This window comes from Diuraphis noxia, unplaced genomic scaffold (genome assembly GCF_037042655.1).
Source record: "Diuraphis noxia isolate RWA-SAM2 unplaced genomic scaffold, SU_Dnox_SAM2 contig0001, whole genome shotgun sequence".
In the NCBI taxonomy this organism is placed as follows: domain Eukaryota; kingdom Metazoa; phylum Arthropoda; class Insecta; order Hemiptera; family Aphididae; genus Diuraphis; species Diuraphis noxia.
Genome location: NW_028301711.1, coordinates 37,649,891 through 37,674,417, shown reverse-complemented (window position 1 = coordinate 37,674,417; position 24,527 = coordinate 37,649,891). Strand labels below are relative to the sequence as shown.

Below are 24,527 nucleotides of genomic sequence, written 5' to 3'. Positions count from 1 at the left end.
TACTTAGCGAGTCTAAAATTATCTGGGTATTTTTTAACGTTTGTAGAAAATTGTTTTTAATTTGCACCGAGCAGAGACGGCCAGCAGTCATCCACTCTCTAATTCTCTTATTTTTAGCGTTTAAAGGTTTTATTGTTGTTGACATTTTGACATTAATTGATATAAATAATGTCAATCCAATGGCCATAGCTGCCGCGGAGTATGTTTGATAAAAGAAAAATGAGCGTTAACCTTTTAACATTTCGGTAGGTAACCAAAATTATCAAACAATTATTTCGCAACAAAATTATAATTAAATCAAATATTTGTATTTTTTTTCCTGATCATTTAAAAAAATAGGTAGCAATCGAAGATTTTCAATTTTAATCTTTTTAAAGTACCAACTAGATCTAATTTTATACCATAAATCTTCGTTAAAGTTGTTAATACAATCATCAAATAATTTCTTTCTAGTAGAAAAATAGTGTATATTCAGAGTTCAGTCACAAAAATAAAGAAATATAAACACACTTTGTAAAATCTGTAGAATCTATTGTAAAAATAATTATGAAATCCTTTTTATGACTATTACACTTCATAAATACAACATTAAAATCTCTTTGCAGTAAAATTGAGTTGATAACTAATATAATAATGTATTATAATATTATAATTATATAAAATTCAGTACCTGCGTATAATTACCCACTCATCTGTACACTAAACTAATGGACACACTACAACTTGTTCACGTTTTTCATTTTCATATATTTTTATCGGATCTCATAGAATTCGTCTGTATTATAATAATTATTCTACCGCTCAATCGCTGTACATTATAGGTAGATATTTAATTATTTCTACCTTGAGCGATGGTCAGTAATACCGTCGAAAATGTCCTCATAACTGTCTGTGATATGATATAATAATAATATCATCGCAATAATTTAACAATATTACGCGCATTGCGTGCATCGGACATCGAGAGCTCGCATATTATTCGGTCGCCGCCAGTATACGTATTAAAATAATATATCGAGAGGTCTTCAAAGAATCGGTTACCTACCTCTAACTTCCTATATACAGCAATCGTACACAGTCTTGACGTTTAGCTGTTACTTCGATATATATATATATATATATGTAAACGAGGGTCAAAAGATACTATAGATACGTGGTGCGGTGTTGTTGTTCGGAACATAAGTATACGTACCTACCCATAATCGAATTATGTCAACGTTGGCGAAAACGTTCGTACGGTTTCCGTGTATAATCCCTGCTTTTAAACCATATTATATAGTAGTGACCGGAGGACGTGAGGACGCTTTAGTTCGGCATCAGACCACGGCACATTTTAATATGTCATAGCAATATTGTAACGTTAAACATCATAACTATACAATACGCGATATCGTAACAGTAGTCCGTCTGCCGTACACTAAACACACCGGGTGAGCTCCGAACGCGGTCCGGTCACCGTGCCCGTGTGCATTAAACAACAATAAATTAATATTACAAAATAATTCGTCTCTGTCAGTTTTCCCCAGGATTCGTTGAACAACGCGCGCGCACATCACACAACACTTGCAGTTTTCGTCAATAGACCGGAACCGGAAACTAGAGGACGGGCGCAGGATCTACGCTGTCGCGCCATGGAAGACGGCCGCACAATGAAACTCGGCGCCGACCGACTGGACGTGAACGACTTGCCGGACATCGGGAACCGTTTTGAGCTCGGAAAAATTCTTGGCTCGGGGATATTCAGTAATGTTTACTCGGCCGTCGACAGTGAATCGGGTTAGACGATTTGGTCTTTTTTTTTAAATTTTTGTTTGGACAAGAACCCGGGGACGGTGAACCCATATTTTATTGTATGGTAATAAATTCATAACACAGGTTAGGTGTTAAAACCGTTTATATTGCATATATTGCATATATATAATTTTATTCCTCTGCCAAATTCTAAATATTATGCGATATGCAGTTTACTCGACGAAATCGAACATTTAGTTTTTGTGCGGACGTCGCGATATCAATCCTATACATATTATTTCAATTTTAAATAACCTTCGTCTCGATTTCGCTCATTTCATTAAACCCCAAGGTATAGGTATTGAGACGATTTTGATGTTCTCCCGGTCGACGAAATTTATTAAAATCTTACAATTATCCATCGACGGCTCAAATAATGTTTTGCTTTTCGATAGTAAATTCACTGTACCTACCATAATATATTATATAGTCGGTCAACTAGTCTATATTATGTGGTGCGGGTAACAGATTTATCCCCTGTGCATTAACCACGGATAGCTTTTACACGTTGAAGTGATTCGTTTTGGACAGTTAAGTGCGATTTCCACTACTAATAAAGGGTGAACGGTGGCTCAGAGTGTTGAATTCAACGTAGCGGCCCATTTTGAGCCCCGCGAGCCAATAATTAGTGTAATCTCCCCCCCCCCCCCTAAAAAAATATATATACACGATTCTGTGGTTAGCGATTCCTCCATCAACCCGTTTACGAAAAAAATGTGCTTTTTGTAAATTAAATATACGTTAACATTATTAATTATTATAGTCGTGAAATGTTAAAATATTTCTTTTTCACATTGTTTCGCTCAAAGCGTTACTAAAAAAATAATATGTTCCTAATTAATAAAAATATATAATATAATTTATATGTTAATTTATAGTTGTAGTGTATAATATGCGACTTCTTAAGGCTTTATTTTTATATTTAGTGTAATCCTTGAAAGTCAAATCGCAATTAGGTACTGAGATGTAGTGGTCACGTTCGACTTTTCCAAAAACAATAATTATCAAAAAATAAAAATATAACAGAAATCAATAAAAAAATTAAAGCTGATATGAATAAAACACTAAATTACCATAAAAAGTATTAAAGAGAGAATAAGTCATGCCTAACAATATTAATAATATGTAATATTATGAATAACGATGTATTATAGTGATATACATCACGTGTGTAATGTTTACACATTCTATTTTTATTGTCAACGAGTTTTTTGGAATTTATGCTGTCCAGCAATGCAATTCGCAATCGAACAATTGTATTATTCGTTATACTCATTTTATATAGCTTCTAATGTCCTTGAATTATTGTCTAAGTTATATATCATTATTAGTACCGATGACACGGTGGCTAATAAAAATTTATAGGTAGTTTTTTAAATTATAAAACAATGAACGCTCACATAACGATAAACAAATTAGCGAAATTGCACTGTTGTCGAGTGTATTTTATTATTTACATACATTATTTTTTATTAAGTATTTTCCCCATATTTCCGTTTTTATTTGAATTTGCGATTGCTGTGTTATATCTATAAAGTACAACCAAAAATGTATAGTTCTAAACATTCGAACACGAAATATTTTTTCGTAAATTATGAGTTGTGTTGTTTTTTATCAATAATAGTTATTAATGATGCAATATAGAATTGTCTTACTATAATATAATTTAATAATAATATGTTGTATTAGAGTTAACATGCATCAAAAAAATAAATAAAACAAATACAGTTACTTTACAGACTTGGAAAAACTTAATAAGTAATATAGGTACTCAGCAATAAATAATAAATACTATATATTACTAGATTGATTCTATTGTAGCCTTGGTGGCATAATAATTAATAATGTTTCTTGATGATGGCTTAAGCTTCACACATCATCTTTAATACAATAAACATATTAAAATAAATTATTTCTTCTAGCTGTCATATTATGATTTATACAGTGAATACGTTTTTTTCTACCAAAACATATAATTGAAAATTTTAAATAAAAAACGAAAATTTAATTAATAATTCAAATCTTTGAAAAGTTATACGCTTGTTTATTTTCTAGGCGATTAACACTACAGAACTCGATAATTATACATTTCACCCACCAACGTTTTATAAATAAATTTGTCTTATTATTCTTAAATCGTTTCCTATAGTGAAGTTTTATTATGATCGATGTATTTTTAATTATTAGTTTAAAAATATTATTCGAGAATAAAACGTCAGTCATGGACTCATGACCGCAAAGGCCAATCAGAAATTTAATTTTCATAACATTGTTTTTTAAATTTCATAAATTTTATTTCTATCTGAATTGTTTGAATTATTACGATGATGTTAACATTATAATCATGGCGAATCGTCTGAAAATTATTAATGTATATTATATTTTATTATTATTGCGGTTTGCCGGATTCATCACACCTAAGGAGAGGAATAAATCGATTTCATTTCATTTGATCGATACTCAGTCCTTGTTGTTTATTATTTTATGATCATCACAAGTAATGTCAATAAATTTAATAGATATTAAAAGATCTATTAAAGCGTATAAAATTATAAATGAAAACGCATATATCTCGATTGAGTTGATCGTGCTTTATGTTTTACACAATATATTTTTTATAAACCATTTTATATACCTACTTGGCTACTTATTCATTTCATCATGTTTAAAAATAATAATTTAATAATATGTTACTCGGTTTAGTAGAATATATACAGATGAGTGTCCTGCGAGGATTTACCCATTGTGATATCTCCCGAAATAATGGAGATATCAAAATTTTGGTTTTATAATAAGACTCACAGGGATAAGAATTAAGAACTACAATTATTTCATATTTTAATGTTTTGGTAAGAAAGTTAGAAAAGTTAATATTTTTTTATTTAATTATTCACAAAAAAATTCACCATAACCACTTTGTAGAGTTTATTTTTCTGAAAATATTGACGTTTCAAAATTTTACTTTCGTTAATTTCCTGGATTTAATTTTTTTTTTAGTTTCGAGAAAAATTGCGAATTATTTAACATATTGTTAACATGTGAAATGCCGTGAGATTGCGTGCTCGTACTGCCAGCCTAACAATTTCAGTGTGCCTAGATATAATCATATTTTTTTTTTTTTTTTTTTTAAACTAGAAAAAATATCAAAAATCAGGAAAATTAATGAAAATAAAATTTTGAAACGTCAATATTTTCAGAAAAATAAACTCTACTGCAAAACGGCCATCTTTCATTATTTTTTATTTTTTTTTTTTTTGGAAATAATAAAATAAAATAATTTATACCTGTGAGTTTTATAAGTTATAACAAAACCAGAATTTTGATATCTATATTATTTCGTGAGATATTGCAATGGGTAAATCCTCACGGGACACCCTGTATAATATATTGTTATAAAACTTATGCTACAAACTTAATCGGTAAATCACTCGTATCATGCGTGAAGACTGTAGATACGCATGACATGAAGCTGATAATTAATGCGAATATAAACTGAAGACGATTTTTAGTCTTAAGAGTTCTAGTTAAACTTCTTAAGTTCGGATAATACTGCTTAGAATGCGTGCGAGACTACAAAATCGCTTTACTTTCAGTTAAATTAGTCAGATTATTACAATAACAAGTTCCAAAATCGTGAGCTGGAAATGTAGACTTAGTTCTAGTGTAATTGTTCGGCAATAGAGTTTGAATTTTTAAAATTGAATTAATATCAAAAGTGTACACAGTTAACACATTAACATCAAAACTTGTAACTAATTGAAAAAAAATTAACAAGTAGTTGTCTTACGCATTGTTTGAGTAAAAATTTTTTCATCGCATATTTCTTTTCAGCCATTAATATTCTAAGTTCTCGCCTACATTACGATTTGAAACATGTGTTTTAATTTCAATTTTACTAATGAATTATGATATGGGAGAGGTTAAACCCAAAACAAAGTATCTACCTATAATGTTTTAATAGTTTGATGTTCGCTATTTAAAGTTATATTTTAATATTATTATGAGTTGCCATTTTTTTTGTTTAAAAAAAGAATATTTGTTCTCAAGGTGCGCCAATTTAATAGCTAAAATAAAAACAACTTTACTACAATCGTTGTAGTACTATTATAGCGTATACATTTTGAATTTTTACATAAGTCTATCCCAAAATACATAATTGTTATAATATTTTATGTGTACCTAAACCGCTAAACCAAATACGTATCTTAACTCCTAATTAATTAATTAATTTCTCACAATATTTATACTACGAGTTTTTAATGAAACAATAATTGCATAAATTCTTAACCCTTATAATTCAGGAAAAAATGTCGCGATCAAAATTCAAAAACTCAACGAATGTTCGACTAGCGAAAAAGACACCAACGAAGAGTATCGGATATTGAGAGATCTATCGTCGCATCCAAACATACCCGACTTTTACGGCGCTTACACCAACAATAATGCTGCTGAATTGTGGTTTGTCATGGAGGTATAATACATATATATATACATAACTCCTATTAATTTTAATTGTAAAATTCATAATTAAAGTACTTAATGTCTTAATAACAATAGCTTTACTTATATTATTATTTCAGTTATACTATTTTCATAATTTATAGATACCCATCTTATAATTTTTATACATATTATTATATTATAATAATGTTAAAATATATTTTATAGTTTTGTTTTCTTTCACTTCAAATTATTTAAACTTAACTTAATAATTATACTATTATATTTTTAATTAGTTGTGAATGCATAATAAGATATCTTTTGGATAGTTATCGGTAATGTAACAAAAAACAAACTATATTTGAACATTATATGTCACAACATATTTTCATTTTGACATGAGTACTTTTTAAAACGATTATATCGTATACATATATTCCAAAATTTAGCTACCTAACAAAAGTAAAAACTGCAGGTTTTTGCTTCACGTTATATGGAAAAATAAATTTGCATTGCAGTTTACGTATACATAAATTATCCATTTATGCATTATAGTGTTATTTTATTCCATTACTAAGTGTTAACTTATGCATTTAAAGTGTTATATATAAACGTACATTGTGTTCTCTTTTCAATGTGTTTTATTAAAATATCGAGAACTTTAAGTATAATAATAAACTAGTAAATAATAAAAATATATTCCTATAACGCACCTAAGACTATAAGCCTATAAATCTCGTTCAATCACTGATGTCATTTATAGATGTGTGAAGGAGGAACTGTCGTGGACTTGGTCAATGGTCTATTGTTACAAAACAAAAAAATGAAAGAAGAACATATCGGTTACTTACTTAGAGAACTGATCAAGGTATGTACGTTAAACATTGATAAGTAAAACAATACTAAATAAAAATAAAACAGTTGACAAATATCATATTTTGACTATAGACACTTTTCGATTTCAATGAAATTGAAATACTAATCTGCTAGGTAAAAATATTTAACTAAGAGTGTATTTCACTGTCTTAAAAATGGAAACTTAAAAATATTTCACCATTCGAATGTGTTTTAATTCGTTTAAATCCAAATTTTCAGCGTTTAAACAGTTTCATGTAGGTACTACGATATATCAAACAGAAGTATAAAATTATTTCACAACTAAATGTTTAGTGGCATTTAAATTTTTTATATCCGTAACGACGTCACGAACGTGGCTCTAACAACATTTTGTATAAGTAGTTGCTTTTATTTTATTTTCAAAAAATACAAAATTAAATAAAATAAAGACCGATTTTCACCATTTATAATTTTTCAGGCCTTGTGTTTTTTACACAACAATCACGTGATTCACAGAGACATCCGAGGCTCGAACGTGCTGTTGACTAAGAATGGGGAAGTGAAGTTGGTAGATTTCGGTCAATCCAGGTAACGTTGTTATACTAATATTATACTTGTTCATACACACATACACACACGCATGCGGCTTCCGAGTGAGTCTCGTGTGACTCTTGAAAGTTGAAACTAAGCTTAGAGTAAAATTAATTCATATTATAATATAAAAAACACTCCTCAAAAGTAAAATCCCATTCTGAATATCTGCTATATTACTACCTGAACAATTATGCTCTGTGTACTGCAAAAAATGAATGTTCCTTTATTTGTTAGAAAATCAAAAATATATTTTCGTTTTATAAACATACCTGCCTACCTATCTTAACTAATTGGCTCACTTCAAAATAGTTTTATAAATTTGCGGCTCCCAAAATAAAGGTTAGTATATGGCCACCCCTGGCTCTATTCCATCAAACTTCATAGCTAGAGAAAAAACGTTAATGCAAATTTTGCTTCTCCCAATGAGTCGACATCCACATCGGAGTCCAAATCAGTAATACGCACGAAAAAATTGATTAAAAACTATCTTGTATTGAATTTTGAATGAATATATCACAATCGGGCAAAGCATTGTGCAAGATGAAAATGATAATTTTAATAGCACATTATTTTCTATACTTTCCTAGTAATTTCCTTCTTTGACCGCTGTAATCCGATATTGTGTAATGATTGTGTGCATCGTCCGTTTTCTTACTTTTCCCGTTATATATTATTATAATATAAACAAAAGAAAACGATTTTTATACTAGGTAGTATACAAGACACTACGGCTGGTATATATGTTTCAAAGACGTTTCGTCAAAATATTGTCGTGTGTCCAAGTCCGAGTGTTATAGACTTATAAGTTATAAATTACAAACTATAATACATAAACTTATTACTTATTAGTTTATTTCATTATAATTTATGTTTGGAAGCCCCCTGCTGCGAATAGTTTAAGAGTTTTTACGATCTGCACGATTGTCAATTGTAGATCAAAATAATGAAAACGCAAACGATATAACAGTTGGATATTTTTTTTTACCACACACATTTTCCACGACTTACGTAATACCAAATTATAATTTTTTAAATGTGTTATTATTGTCTCGTTATATTAATAATAATACTTAATTAGTGATACTAAACAATATTGAGGAAATGGTTATTTCAATTAATACAAGTTCAATATGGCAAACCACGATTTATTTCTTACTCTACCATAATAATATTATACACCCTAACAATTGTCATGAACGCGATTGGGTTGGTATATAGAAATTTTTATATAGTGATACATAATAAAGTAAAAATAAATATCCAAGTGGTAGGAGACGCCACTAAATCGAACGAATCGGCCATATTATTATAGCCTTATAACATTTGATTCGTCGATTTAAGTTAAACGTAATATATTATTGACTGTTGTACTGCAGTGATTTCGTGATGGGTTTTTATACGGACCTAAAGCGAGAAAATGTAGGAATTGGAGAAGGGGATAACATAGAGATCCAAAAATATTAGGAAGCTTCATCTGGGAGCACATTTTTCTAACGTTAGGTTAACTGATTTTTTTCTTGTGTGCCATAAAATTATGAAAAATTCCTACTATATACATATCGATATCATAAATAAATATTTTTCATTTAAATGATTAAGCTTACAATTTAATTTTCTGAAAAACGTCAACAATAAGTAAAACGCACTTACAATAATACGCACTTATCTTATTATTCATAGAGTTTTTACCGTGAAAACTGTAATAAAATATAACAAATATTTTATTTTTCTAAAACAGTAACCTTAATCTGGAATATAAGTATAAGTATATGTATAAATGTATAATATTAAATGTAAAATAATGAATTTTTTGTAATCATCAAATCGTTTTAAGCATTCATTTTTATTTTCAGACAGATAAAAACAATTTAACAGTTGTAATATTATTATAATATAAATTTATAAACCAATATGATCATAACGGTGTTGACGTTTCACGTATTTTGTTATATAAAGGGAACTACAGAGTCCGGAATATAAAGCTAAAACGGGAGTCGGATCTCCTGCATGGATGGCACCAGAAGTAGTTTTGGCTGAATACAAAGACAGCTCAAGCGAAGAACCATCATATTACGATCAGAAAATCGACGTGTGGGCTGTCGGTAAGTTTGTTAGCAGGTCATGAATAATACATTTTAAAAATGAATTCGCAATATTATAATCAATTACCTAGTAAAAATTGGCCAGTATAATAGATAATATTTCAATTAATATATTTTTAACAATATTGTAGTTTTGTCCTTGACGCATTGAACAAATTTAAGAAAAATATTATTTTATTTTACAAAATAAACAATAATTTATGACGAAATAGTTGACGTTATTTATTTATTTTTCTAGGAATTACTGCTATTGAGTTAGGCGACGGTAAGCCACCGTACCTCGACATCCACCCAACGAGGGCGTTGTTCCAGATTGTTAGAAATCCGCCCCCAGGACTATCAAAACCGTCGAACTGGTCACAATTGTTTAATGACTTCATTGCCGAGTAAGCTATTACAGTTAATGCGTGGGAGGAGTAAGGAGTGCAATGCGATTTGTTATTAATATCGCGGCTGTGTTACCATAATATTAACCACAAAAACGAAAACGATCGATTAGTTGTATATTACATAAACTGTATAATGTAGGTAGTGTATTATTACAATTGATATATATATATATTATATAGGTACTCTGATGGGGCAGGTGGCCACCTGGAAATTAATTTTAACAATTTAATGGAATACCGTGTCTAATATCGGCGATACGTATCGTGTTAGTGAAACACTACAAATATTGTTCAAAATTTAGTTAAAACACTTCTTAGGCGGTAACACAGTAAAATATAAAAATCGTTATAAAGTCATACTATATATGATAGATATAATTTATATATATATAATAGTTATCATATTCCCTATATAGTATAAGCTACTTAACATTCAGTTGGATTCGTAAAAAAAATACTGATGTAGCATACTAGGTATTTTATTATTATTAGATTTTAATTTTTTTGGAATATTCCATCAAAACTATTATTATTTGAGTATTAAGCCGTATTACCGAGTAATAATGAACTACGTGGAATTGCAGATAATTTTTCATAGAGATACATACTTATTGAATTGCAACTGCTGGTGTGTAAAAACAAGCCACCTCGAATATATATATTTTTTTAAATTAAGTTAATAGGCTTAACATCTGATGTTATTAGCCTAAAGTAGCTTAAATAATTATTTCTAAAATTTAAATTCAGTATATTATATAGATTTAGAATTACGAATTTATGTGTTTTAATTTTACTATTTTTATTCTATTAATTCGTTTTTTAGGATAGAAATTTAATTTAATTTTACAATGTAATAATGCATTTCAAGAAGTATTATGGTCATTATTTCATCTAAAATGAGCACAAAATTAACTAATATTCATTACAGATACCTATAATAATACTATAAATGCTTACAAATTTGCATAAATTTATCAAAAACCGTTTATTTAAGTATTTATTCATGAGTACTAATACCTAAGGAAAACTCAGAAAAATCATCGAATCCGTTCAATAGGTATCGTTTTTTATATACGATTATTTAAAATAACTTGTCGTACTTTAAAAATAACAATACACAACAGTAGCTAACATTTCAGCTATGTGCTAGCGAAAATTGCAACATGTGGCAACCTTCTATGAGTCCTATGCAATTTTCTGCATCAAACAGTATGTGCATAAAGTTAACCTAATAATTCACCAACACTTACATTAGTGCTCTATTATAAGATAGTTTTTTTAAATATTAAATTAAAAATTAAACGTGTTTTGAGGAAAAAAATATATTTACTATGTTCTGAAACAATGGATATGACCTAACTAATTAGTTGGACAGTTCGTTCCACGCAGTTTTTTTATAGGCCGTATATTGCGGTTTACTGTAAACAAAATATCGAAAAACAAGTACATGCCTAATATTCTCGGCGTATTGACTAGTGGTACAAAAGAAAAACCGGGGAGGGTATATCGTCGGTAACAAGTGGTTATGCTCTTTGAAGCCAAAGAAAGGATATTCAGATATTATCTGATCAAGGGAACGCCGTTGTAATTAGCTTAAATGACTTATGAGTACTTTCGTTTAAATCGAACAAAAGAATATTCCACGTTTTAAAACATTTGATGTGTGTTTACAAGTACAGATACTTATTTTTCACCGAGTACCGTAAAATATTGTCAATAAGAGTTATAGTTTTATACAAATTGTCACTTTCATCGTGTTTTCTCTTTTCTTTTTTTTAACTATTTAAAGTCGAATATTCATATTCTGATTAATGCAATATGAAAATCATATACTGTAGTACTACATAATGAATCGTAGCACCTAATTAAAGCATAATCTCTTGCAGTCTTCATAGTGATTTCAATTCTTATATAACTAACTATATATATATATATATAGTTTTTAGTCTCGATGGCATTGAAAATACTTATTTTTGTTTTTCTGATTATTTTTATTACACTATAATATTAATCCACGATAAAGTTTTATCCCCAAACATACAATGGTTATGAGTAAGTATAACAAAGTATTAAATGTAGATTCTACTTTTGAAATCAATACCTACCCGGGCTACACCAATGCTTGATTTCAAAATACAAATTGGAACTGCGAATACTATTATTCAACAATACGTCTCGCAGTAAAATCAGATATTATATTATGGAATTACGTCATAGTTAAAATCATTGGACTATATTAATTCTATGATAATGGTGTTTTTTAAAATTATATCAGGTGTTTGGAAAAAAATCCTGATCACCGTCCATACATGGAAGAGCTTTTAGAACATCCGTTTATAACGCAAGTTCCAGAAAATGTAAGTTTACGCTGCACATATAATTGATCAAAAAATAATATAATATGCATTAAAATAAAAATAAATAGTTAGGTTTAAAAGAAAATTTATATTATACCAGAGATCGGACATATGTTATAAATGTATATTAAACTTAGCTCTAACGAACACAAAACATTATATTATATCCTTATTGAACCATATTGTTTATGATTAATTATGTTTTGAAAATTTAAATTATTTTATTTTTCATATAGATAATAATGTATTATTGTTTGAGTACAAAAAATAACTTATTATGATTTTAGGTACAACAAGAAGTCAAGTCAGTGATGTCATCAATTGTTGACGACGTGACATCTATTCGAAAACCAGAAGTCAGAATCATAAAAAATGGATACTTAAAAGCAAGTATAAATAATGTATAGTATTTAAAATTACTTATAGATAAAAAAGTAGGTATTACTATCAAAAATGTATAACAATATAATTGGGTATTTTTGTTTTTTAATTTAATTATGAGTTGTAGCAGTATTTTTTTTGAGATTGAGATTAAAAAAAAATACAATTGGACGGGAATTGGATTGAGTAATTAACGATGAGAAATGAAAAACTTTGAATGTTTGAATTCGAATGTTCGCAAATATTTTACATTATTTACATATTCTACATCAAGTAAAAAGGAGCCAAAACATATTTTTCCCTTATATGAAAATACATGGCTTTGTGTCTGAATTATTGACATTCAAAACGATCGTTAATGAACTTTACTTATCGTTTTCATCACGTTTAGTGGTTATATATCCATTATTAGTTGTTCAATCATTTAATTGTATTTAATATTATGTTTGAATTATTTTTTCATTTTTATTTTGATACATTATTTAAATATTTGCAGCTATAATTGGTATCAATTAAAACATATTGTGATCGTTACAAAATATAAGCGTATCAGTTGAATTCGGCGATTAAAATAATGTGCTTTATACAAATATAATATTTAAGTAGGCAGATATTATTAGCAACAAAATATCGTCAGAGTTCACAAATTAATATGTAAATAATTGCTTGGTATGAGTATTTTGTATATTTTATTTACAATATTTGTATGACATTGTCATTATCTGGTCAATTTTTAACAATTTTAATCAACGCAAAAAGGGAAAATAAAATGGATTTGAACGTACCTTTTGGTTTGAAAACTCGATGAATATTATACGATCAACTGTCGTTTCAATGAAGTTCGTAGATGCACGTCTCTATTACGTCTCGATTCGTCTCGACAAAAAGAAAACTACTACGAATGTTTTACATACAATGTCATACAATTTTATGAACAATGTAAGAATCCCGCTTGCTTGAACGTGTGCGTATATGTTTTTTTTTTAAATTTATTGCATTTTGGTATAATATTTAAATAGCAATTAGAATATATAGGTAGGTATATATTATTTTTAAAATGAAAAAAACATTACAACTACATAAAATTAAAAATATGTGTGGTTCTATCATCCGACAAACATAAGAGTAGCGAATCTAGCGAAGAGAGCTAAACAAACCGCACGTTCGCCGCGAACATCGTCGCGTCCATTGTCTTGTAAAGTTATTATAATTGTTATTGAGCGTGTGCGGTACAAAATGCGATTTGCGTTCAATACAACGGCTAGGAATTGGATGGACGTGTACAACACAACTCAGATGATGGGAATGATTTATGTTACAGGTGAATCAAAAAGAAGCTGCCAGACCCATGCATCTGGAAGATTTAGCCGCGTTGAAAGTGGTGTCCGAAGAGGCTGTTCTCGACGAATTGCAAAATCGCCATATGAATGGTTTGAGCTACACGTTTGTCGGTGACGTGCTGTTGTACGTGAATCCAAATCGAGATGAGCCTATCTACGAAAAAAAGGTAATACTAATAATATTATGTCACTTAAGGCGTTGAAAACTAATTTTTATCGTTATAGATATAGCATAATATATAAAACCTCCTCCGTATATATAATTCTGAGCGTACCATATTAAAACTAAACAGGTACCGATACAGGCAACTATTATGTAGGTCATATTATTGTAGTAGGTATTTTATATTATAATTTATAATATAGAGTTATTCACTAAGCGTGCTCAACTCCCTCTTTTTTTAAATTAAAAAATGCAGTTATTTAAATTCTGATTTTTTGAATTTTTAAATAGGTATACATATAAATACCTTATTTTCTAATTCTTGAGATTTTGTGTACTACTTAAGAAAAGTGTCACGTAGAGGTAAAAACTTCTATTTTTCTGATGAGAACACCCCACCTCTTTTTTCAATTGTAAATTATTCCGTGGATGATTAAAAAATAAATGACGTATTAGAATCAAAATTCGTATTACTAGTTTTGAACAATTTAACTTAGTATTCTAAGGATAAAAGGTACATGATAAAGAGCTCAAAAGATATGGAGACACTGGTGCATTGATCATTTTAGTCGCCAATATAAATTTATCAACAATAATATTTTGTTATAAATGGCTCATATATAATAAATACTAGAACCAAAATTGTATCTAATCTATATATTTGTACTATTTTTAAGTGCTATTATCCTTAGTACGAACAATTTAATAACTAAGAAACTACTCATTTGAATTTTGAATCGGGTAAATCAACATTTTCAAAAAATTAACCACTTAATAATTTTAGTGAACAAGGGTGGTTCTCATTAAAAAAAAAAACAGAAGTTTGTAATGCTACAGGACATTCCTTAAGTAGTACGAAAAAATTCTAGGATTTGAAAAAACTAACTTTGAGTGTATTTAAAAAATTAAAAAATCAAAATTTGAATAAATTTATTATTTAAGTAATAAAAGGGGTGTGGAAGGTGAGCATGCATTTTGAATCACCCTATATAGTATATAGGGTGCCCCACTAGGATTTACCAATAGTGATATATCCTGAGATACTAAATATATCATAAATCTGTTTTTTTATTAGACTTACGTAGATAAGGACTACATGTATTTTATTTTATTACATTTGTTGGTAGAAAAGTTTAAAAAAATTATTTTTGAATTTTTGAATTTTGTAAAAAAATAAAGCTACCTATTTTAAAGAGTATATTTTGCTGAATATTTTCATTAATTACATGATTTTTAGTCAATTTTTTAATTCATAGATAAAATGGAAAAAAAACTAGTTTTTATCCGGGCAGCGAATCCCACTCTACAGCTAATGGGTATAGTCTCACGAGACACCCTGAACATAATGATATTATGTAGCCTGATTTTTGAAAACTAGGTTTTTAGTAAATTAATATCATTCCATATTAAATTTTTGTTATTTTCAAAATCGATCACAATAATGTTTAAAACAATATTATAGATATAATCTGCAAAGAGAATTTAAGAAAAAAACGTATACTAATTATTTTTGTGCCCAACAGAGCACAAAGAAATATTGTCTGATATTAATAAAAAATGACGCTGTTTTCAAAAATATATATTTTATTACTGTAAAATAATAAAAAATTCATACTACAACAGTGTTAAACTGTTTAAGTATAACGTAAAATTGATAAGGAAAAGAAGGACAAGAAGCTATCATTAATTATTTTCCAAAAATTTTGTTAAATGTTAATATAATAATTATTATGAATCCAATAAATTAATTTGGATTATCATAATTGTGTAGAAAATATTCCATTTCCAACATCCCACTAACAGGCTGGCAAGGAACTCTTGCTACTATTATTTTACTACATCAGACAATAAAGCCTTCTTTTGCTCACATTTTAGTGATCGATTAATTATGTTTAGTCATAATAATTAAAATATTAATGTCGTAAAGGTCGTAAATATTATCAAAAAATATCAATGTAGTAATTTCGATCCCAACAGCTTTTATATAACAGCTCATAAAAATGTGGTAGATTGTTAGCTCTCCAGATGGTAAACCATCATCTACCATAAATATACTTCTGCAGTACTGCTTGAAGGATACATGAAAACTTTTACAAGTTTGAAATAACCTCGTTTATACTTCATAATTTATTGTTTGTAATAATATGAATATACATTTTTTTTCAAATTTAATAAACATTTTAAAATTCGTTTAAAAAGTCAATTATATAAATCATAGAACTATACAAATTTAATAAAAAAGTAATGTGATTATTTTTTGATGTGTTAAGTTTATAATTTTTTAAGAGATAATTGTAAAACAACTCGAAGGAGTTTACATATTTCCTTCAAGTAAAAAGTAAATATAATGCGTTGAGCCAGGGGAGTTCATAGATTTCCATCAGTTAAACATAATATTGACCTTGGAGAGTTTACATATTTCCTTCAGGTAAACATATTATTGTTGACCCGGAAGAGCTTACTATTTTAAAAAATCGGGAGAGTTTACCACCATCCAAAAATGTACCGTCAACAAACCAAAACAATACATTACAAGCAGCAACGTAACGGGCAGGGGGGGGGGAGCTCCAGGGACCGGACCAACCCACAAGATTTTTAAAAGTAAAAGCATTATAGCCGTGAAATGTCCATATTGTTTATTGACTATTGTATGAAGAGTAATTTTATATTTTTGTAAAAGCAGTATGCACCTTAATTGCCTGACGGCCTTGAATGCAAGTCATCAATAATTGTGATTTGTGTATCTAATTTATCTACCTTATTTGATTGTTATATTGTCTCTCAAACAAGTCCATATTCCATAATATTATAATAGTTTTCAAGCCATTAAGTAGGTATGGTAATCCAACGATTTATTTTTATAATTTATTCCTATTAACAACTGTTATTATTGTCGTACGTTTCAGTATCATTATCGTTATCAATTCAAATGCCGATCCGACAATGCGCCTCACATATTTAGCGTGGCCGATGCAGCTTATCAAGACATGCTACACCACGAACAGCCACAACACATATTGATGGCGGGTGAAACTAAATCAGGGAAGTCGTTGAATTATGGGAAATTAATAGAACACTTGCTGTTTTTGGGAGAGGTTTGTATTTTATTTTAATCCGTCAAAATATGATTATTATTATATAAACGCGGGCAATATATTTATCTACATCGTATCAATAATATACGATATACCTATAGGTAGAAAAATGTTCTTCTGGCCCGTGACTTTATCAAATAATGTATTATTAATGTTATTTATTTAAAAAGAATATTCAAATCCAAATAAATAGATTTTTTAGGGGAACCCACGTCAACGTATTGGGTATGGTGTAGGACGTTGGAGGTTATTTTTGTTTGTATAGGGTCTTAAGTTGGTAGGATTGCAACACATGTTTGTGTATTTGTCGCAAGGATATGTTGCTAAGAATCCCGGGTGGTCACCCATACGGAGCTAGCAACGGTTAGGTTAGGTTAGGTTAGCTAGCCGGTACGTATAGTGCATTTCCACAGATTGAGCGTACGACCGCGCCTCACCAAAATTTATGAGCTTATATTAAAATATCATGACAATCAATAAATAATATTATTTTGATTGATATTTTAAGCAAAACCACAACAAAGTGAACGACATTGGTTTGAAGATAAAGTGCGCAATAGATACAATTCAAGCATTCGGGAACGCGGCCAATAAATATCACATAAACTCCACTCGGCACGTTAATCAGACGCAAATTACATACTCGTCGACTGGCAAGATCAGTGGGGCCATATTTTTCATCTACCAGTTAGAGAAATGGAGAGTAACAAACACCAAGTGAGCGGTTAACATTTTGTTTATCACTAATATACCACGTTAATATTTTTTACGGTTATCAACTACGCGTGTATCGATTAGCCACCAGACATATACTATTATATTATTTCTATGAATATTTTTCGACAAGTTCCAACCTGATGTATCGTATATTTTTTAAAATAATTATGCTTTAGGATAACTTTAAGTTAAAGTTAAGATAATATGACTATTGTAAGGTCAAGCTTTGCTTGAATTTTCTAGATAACAAGACACGTGAAGTAGCTTGCAAAGTGAATATTTTTCAATTTTTGACAAACAAATAATAATACAACGATATTATCTTCTTAAAATAAAATATACTTTCTTCTAATAAAGTCTTAGGGGTTTTATACCTTATACGAAATTATATTAACGCATAAATATTAAATATATTTATTTGCACTGGAGAAATTCGAGTGCTCGCCGTGTATTAAATAATAGGTAATGAAATTTTTACATATAAAAATTGCCAAAAAACATAATAACCGTTTGAAAAATGTCCATGAAATTAAATTCAGACTTAAAGTTTTCAAAACTTAATTTTTATATTTAATTGTATGATGGAGGTGATGGACAGTGTATGTATTATTTTCTTTTTAACTCATTTTAAATTATATACACAATATTAATATGATCGTATAGGTATCTATAATTATTTATTTATAAATAAAAAAATATAATAGCATATATTGACCACTTTGGTATTAAAATTATTTATCTACTCAAAATTGTATTTCAAATTTTTACACAAATACTAGTATAATATGTACAATGGTGTATAATGAATTACATTTTTTTTTTCTAGGAGTAATGGACAAAAGAATTTCCACGTGTTCTACGATTTTCTGGAGGCGGCCAAAGCTGATCACGTTCTCAAGCAATACCACTTGGAGGAGGACCATCGGTATCGGTACTTAGTGGGTGACGGTTCAGACGAGCGATATCGTCACCAGCCCAATTCCAACGTGAAAAACTTCAACAAACTGTTGACTTGCATGAAGGAAACATTGGAGTTTACTGACGAACAGTTGAACACAACCTGGCGGATTTTGGCAGCCATACTTAATCTTGGCGAGCTAAGCGTTTCCGACGATGATGATGGTGAGACAAAGATCGAAAACATCGAACTACTCACAAAGAGTAAGTATTGCAAGCCTATAAAAGCCCATACACTGAAACAAATTGTATAAAATAAGTATTAAGAAATTGCAAAAATTCGATGAATTTCATTAAATTTTGCTTATAGCTCAATGCTTACTTTCTAAGTATTCACACATGTGTACCTAACAGAATATAATATATTTTGTCGGCACGTTATTATAATATACATGTATATTAATATAATATTATAGACTTGTCAAATCGTTGAAATCCAACTGTACTTATACAATATTTCGTAACCGGTCCCACAAACCGAGCACACCGATTTTATTAAATAAAAGTAATAAAATTATTAATTATTTTAACGCCTACGTCCCTACTGCTTAAACATGAAACCGTGGCACACACGCTAAACGTGTTTATTATGAATACGTTATGAACAATAATTATACAAATGCACGGAGATAGTGATCAAGTCACAAACAATTTGTCCGCACGAATTATTTCTAAAACGCAGGTAAATCGCTCCGGGCCGAATAACGCCTACGTATTCTAGAGAAGAAATTTGAGTTTAATTTCGAATATCGTAACGATAATAATATTATATGCTTTGTATTTTTTATGTAGGTAGGTATAGGCTATACACTATATGTATATAAGTACTCTATGGCTTGATGGCGCGTGTAATACGATATCGTATAAAATAATAATATCGAAACAATGTAGATATTCCGACCATTTCCCCAGCATATTATTATTTTTATGTATATATTATAAGTTCTGAGCGTTTTCCGTTACCTATCGGGAAAATTTTAATATAAAAACATTTCAATCAATAATAATAATATGAAGTGTACTGCACGGTCGTATAATATAATATGATATACAAATATTATACAACATTAAAGGTGTGCGTTTTACGGTAGACGACAAACGAACTAGATGCATATTATAAGCAGGTAATGAATTCATGTTATTTATTTTTTCAATTAATAACATCGTATTGTTTAAAAATCCCATTGAATCATCGGCAAATTTCGTTGCTTATTGAAATGCAATAAAAACTTTGTAATTTTACAATGAATAATTTGCCTATTCGCATTAATTGGATCACTCTGTACGAGCATTATTATTGCGTATCATTTGCAGCGATTATACGTATTATATTATGTTACAGTTAAAGTATTGACTTTCGTTACTTTATGAAATAACTTTTTAATTTATAGAATAATTAAAACATGTAGGTATTATGTATATAATCTATACTTTAACTAGTTATTTTATCAAATTTAGTCAAATTGCATACAAAATATCATGTATATACAATATCGTTATTTTACAGTCCATCATACTAATGATAGTGTTAAATTAAGATTTGCGGAAATTGTACAGCCACTGGGAAATGATCAGGGTTTATTTAAGTGCACTTTTACAAAAAAATGTGATACAAACGGTGTCTTTGCAGAAAAAAAAGTACTGTAAAATACTCTAAATGTCACAATAGCCTTGCCTGTACTAATAAATAGTTCATTCAATATAAAATAAATAAAATTTTATAATATATTTGAAATTTGAAATTATTTGAATGTATTTTATACTTAAACATATGTTTAACTAAAATTACATAGAATAACTAGATATTCTATGAAATAACTAGTTAGACTTTTAGAGCATAATTTTCATACTTAAATTAATATTCGAAGGTAATTCATGAACTATCTAGCTTTTCATAAAATAACAGAAGTCAACACTTTGATTGTAACATATATATTGTAAAATATGTATATTACAGCTGGTTGTGACTTGAACCACAGGTTATTCGACAAAATGCGTGTTTTTGGTTTTTAGTCGCGGAATTGTTGGAAGTGGACTCGAAGAAACTGAGCTGGTCGTTTTTGAATTACTGCGTAGTGGTCAATGGCACTGCGGTTCGTCGTAAGCAGACGGTTTCGGGGGTGTACGATTGCTTGCGAGTGTTCTCCCAGATATTGTACGCTAGACTGTTCGATTGGATAGTGAACGTCATCAATATGAAACTATCGTTCACCAGAGCTATATTGTGAGTTGAAACGACTGAGTAAAACGATCACGAATATTTACTATACCTACCCAACTTATACCCAACTTTACAATAATTATCAAACACAAAAAGATACTCATAATAATCTGATATTGCCATAATATTATATCGTATTGTGCTGTGACATCATCGAGAAAATACAACTGTTTACAGTGGAGACACGCACGTGATCTATTTGATGGACTCGTTCGGTTTCGAATGTTTCCATCAAAACAATTTGGATCAACTTTACGTCAACTGTCTTAATGAACAACTCCAGTACCATTACAATCAACGGATATTCGCGTGGGAAATGGTGAGTGAGGGAGGGTGACAAAAAAAAGTCCATAGAATCATATTAATCAGCGGAAATATATTATTGTCTATCATTGATTAACACAGTGATAACTCAGTGCTTATACACAGAGACTAGTATACAAAATGTATTATTTCTTATTAATTTGAGCAACCGTTACGAATATAACGGCCTACAAATTGTATAGTTGTAATGGTATTATACAGATTGATTGACCAACATGCCAACCCTCATTTTTTTAATTAGATAATACAATTATTCGAAATCTGATTTTTAAATTTTTAAATACCTATTCTTAGAGATCGTATTTTCAAACAATTTGGATTTTTTCGCGTATTACTTAAAGAGTGATGTCCTATACCTATAGTGATACCCACTTTTGTTTTTCAAATGAGAACCTCCAATGTTTTCTGTACACTATTTAATGAATAATAATTGTTCTACACATTTCGAAGCATAAAATTCATTATAAGTCACTGTTTAACTAGTACAACAAGTCTAAAGATTCAAGTATGTTTAAAAATCCAAAAATCATAACTTGGTTAAGTTCATTATTAAATTAAAAATAGGGTGAGCTTGCATTATTAATCAGACTGTATATTTACACGTGATATAATGACAGCTAAAACTTAGGCAGCAGGTTAAGTAGTACTTAAAAAATATAAAGCATTTGTGACAATAATGAAGATTATGATGTATATATAAAGTATGTTATTATTATTACGCACCGGTCCATAAAATATACAAAAGAATCTTCGCATTGTTTTATGTCCTTTTGTAAACGATCGTTCTTATGGTTTGATATGCTAGTAGCGTAAATCATGGCATCTTTATATCTTATTTTTCTATGGTTTGTCGGCTCTGCGTCGACAAACAGACTAATCAAAGTGTCTGTGCAGCAAGACTTGGAGGAAGAGGGCATGGACCAGTACAGCATGCAATACCGAAACAATAAACCGATAATAGATGCACTTATGAATAACCCAGATGGACTTTTTTACATGTTTGACGATGCTACAAAAAATTGTGAAGAAAACTGTGAATACATCACAAGTAATAATCATACCATTAATATACGTATTATAGTAGTAATAACTAATATAATATTATACTTTCATAGATTTCTTACATTACAAATGAACAGTGATACTATATTTAAACTTCCTTTTTCTTTTTCTTTTTTTTTTTTGGGGGGGGGGGGGGAGAAGTAAAAACAATGCTCGTTCATCGAATCAATCATTAATTAAAATTAATTTTTGGCTTAGTATATTTTTGACCTCTGTATGCAAAAAGTTGTACTAGTTTAATACGAGAATATAATAGATATTTCTGAATTGTACTGAAAAATTATTATAATCTAAAATCTTAATATTTCATAATTAATTAGAATTTAAATTTTATGAAAATTATAAAGATACTAAATTAATCTTTCACATTGTTAGTTGTTACCTATCATATGAAGAAAAACAATAGTTAAAAAAAAGTTATTTCAGTTGCTCGAAAATTTACTTTACTGTGTTATAATCTAAAAATAAACCATAATAGTACGCAAAGCTCAGACAAAGTATCTAAATAGTAGTAAATACAAGATACAAGATACTATAGTATTTTTAAAGAAACTAGATATAAGATACATGTATTTGAGATACGTATAAGATACAATATACTTAATACATTTATTTATATTTATTAATGTCTTATTTTACCTTGGATATAATTTTATCGTGTATTTTATTAAATTATAGATTATAAATGTATGATAATACGGTGTGTATTTATCATTAACAATATAATTTCAAATTACATTAGATACGCTTATTATAATAATATTAATAATAGACAAACGAAATAAGAGGTAAAGATTCAGTCTGTGAAAAAATACGTACACAATAAGAAAACGTTTAAAAAAAAAATTTATTAATTAGCTATGTTTAATTATTATTTATTATATAATTATACTTATTATTTATATAAATGTAGGTGATTTATACAATTGTTTCATTTATATCTCATGTTTTCTGAAATAAACTCCTGGTTCCTTTAATATTTGAATGTATCTAGTGTATTAATCGTAAATAGATACTGGATACAAGTTAGTAAAGTATCTAAATACACGATACAAGGTACAAGATACAATTTTGTATCTAAGATATGTATCTTAAATATTAATATTTAAGATACTACCCAGTCCTGGCAGTTCGTACATGTGAAAAATAAAAACTTTCTCATTCATATTATAATAGATGCACTAGAGATCAATTCCAAAGAACCATACATCCACGTGGTCAGTTCAAAATGCTTTAGTGTTTCGCATTATAGTGGAACCGTCTCGTATCAATTGAAAGACGTGCTTGAAAAAAATCGTGATTTCTTGGCACCTGAAGTAGTCGAAACAATGCGTATGTCCAAAGACAACGTGATAAAGGATTTATTCTCTAACCGATTAACGAAATCTGGAAATCTAACTGTGTGCAGAGAGAAGACTTTAATGGTAAAAAATAAAAATAGCAAAATCAGTCGATGGGGCGCTGCGTTGATGTCAGAAAAAACACCGATTCGAGTACGTAAATTTTCATTTTGGTATGAATTCAATTATAATCACATAGATCCATTTAAGTGTCTACACTAAAAAATTTTAAAAACATTAACATTTAACATTTTTTTTTTTTAACTTTTAGATACGTGTTTTTCTAGACTGTATAATGTTTTAACTAAAAATCATGCATGATAGATTAAAAGAAAATTTTAAAAATTTAGAAGAGACACTAAATAAATCACCTGTATTTTTTCTCGGAAAAACTCCATTAAAAATAACAACAATAAC

The 24,527-nt window shown here is 28.9% G+C and overlaps 1 protein-coding gene across 2 annotated transcripts in view; it reads left to right on the top strand.

Annotated features, from left to right (window-relative positions):
- Nucleotides 1-1,293: 1,293 nt before the first annotated feature.
- The window catches only part of ninaC (STKc_myosinIII_N_like and MYSc_Myo21 domain-containing protein ninaC), a 39,190-nt gene continuing 15,956 nt past the window's right edge, over nucleotides 1,294-24,527 (top strand). Inside the window, exons 1-17 of one of the 2 annotated variants that reach the window (XM_089216644.1) lie at nucleotides 1,294-1,430; nucleotides 1,517-1,776; nucleotides 6,093-6,262; nucleotides 6,995-7,099; nucleotides 7,547-7,656; nucleotides 9,619-9,764; nucleotides 10,003-10,150; nucleotides 12,429-12,510; nucleotides 12,798-12,896; nucleotides 14,213-14,398; nucleotides 17,301-17,489; nucleotides 17,998-18,206; nucleotides 19,033-19,367; nucleotides 21,177-21,387; nucleotides 21,562-21,703; nucleotides 22,603-22,756; nucleotides 23,947-24,263. In XM_089216644.1, the coding sequence (XP_089072770.1) occupies nucleotides 1,632-1,776; nucleotides 6,093-6,262; nucleotides 6,995-7,099; nucleotides 7,547-7,656; nucleotides 9,619-9,764; nucleotides 10,003-10,150; nucleotides 12,429-12,510; nucleotides 12,798-12,896; nucleotides 14,213-14,398; nucleotides 17,301-17,489; nucleotides 17,998-18,206; nucleotides 19,033-19,367; nucleotides 21,177-21,387; nucleotides 21,562-21,703; nucleotides 22,603-22,756; nucleotides 23,947-24,263 (2,748 nt within the window). In that variant the 5' untranslated portion in view covers nucleotides 1,294-1,430; nucleotides 1,517-1,631. Of the gene's footprint in view, nucleotides 1,777-6,092; nucleotides 6,263-6,994; nucleotides 7,100-7,546; nucleotides 7,657-9,618; nucleotides 9,765-10,002; nucleotides 10,151-12,428; nucleotides 12,511-12,797; nucleotides 12,897-14,212; nucleotides 14,399-17,300; nucleotides 17,490-17,997; nucleotides 18,207-19,032; nucleotides 19,368-21,176; nucleotides 21,388-21,561; nucleotides 21,704-22,602; nucleotides 22,757-23,946; nucleotides 24,264-24,527 lie in introns of both variants that reach the window. The other variant, XM_089216643.1, reaches the window with a different exon arrangement.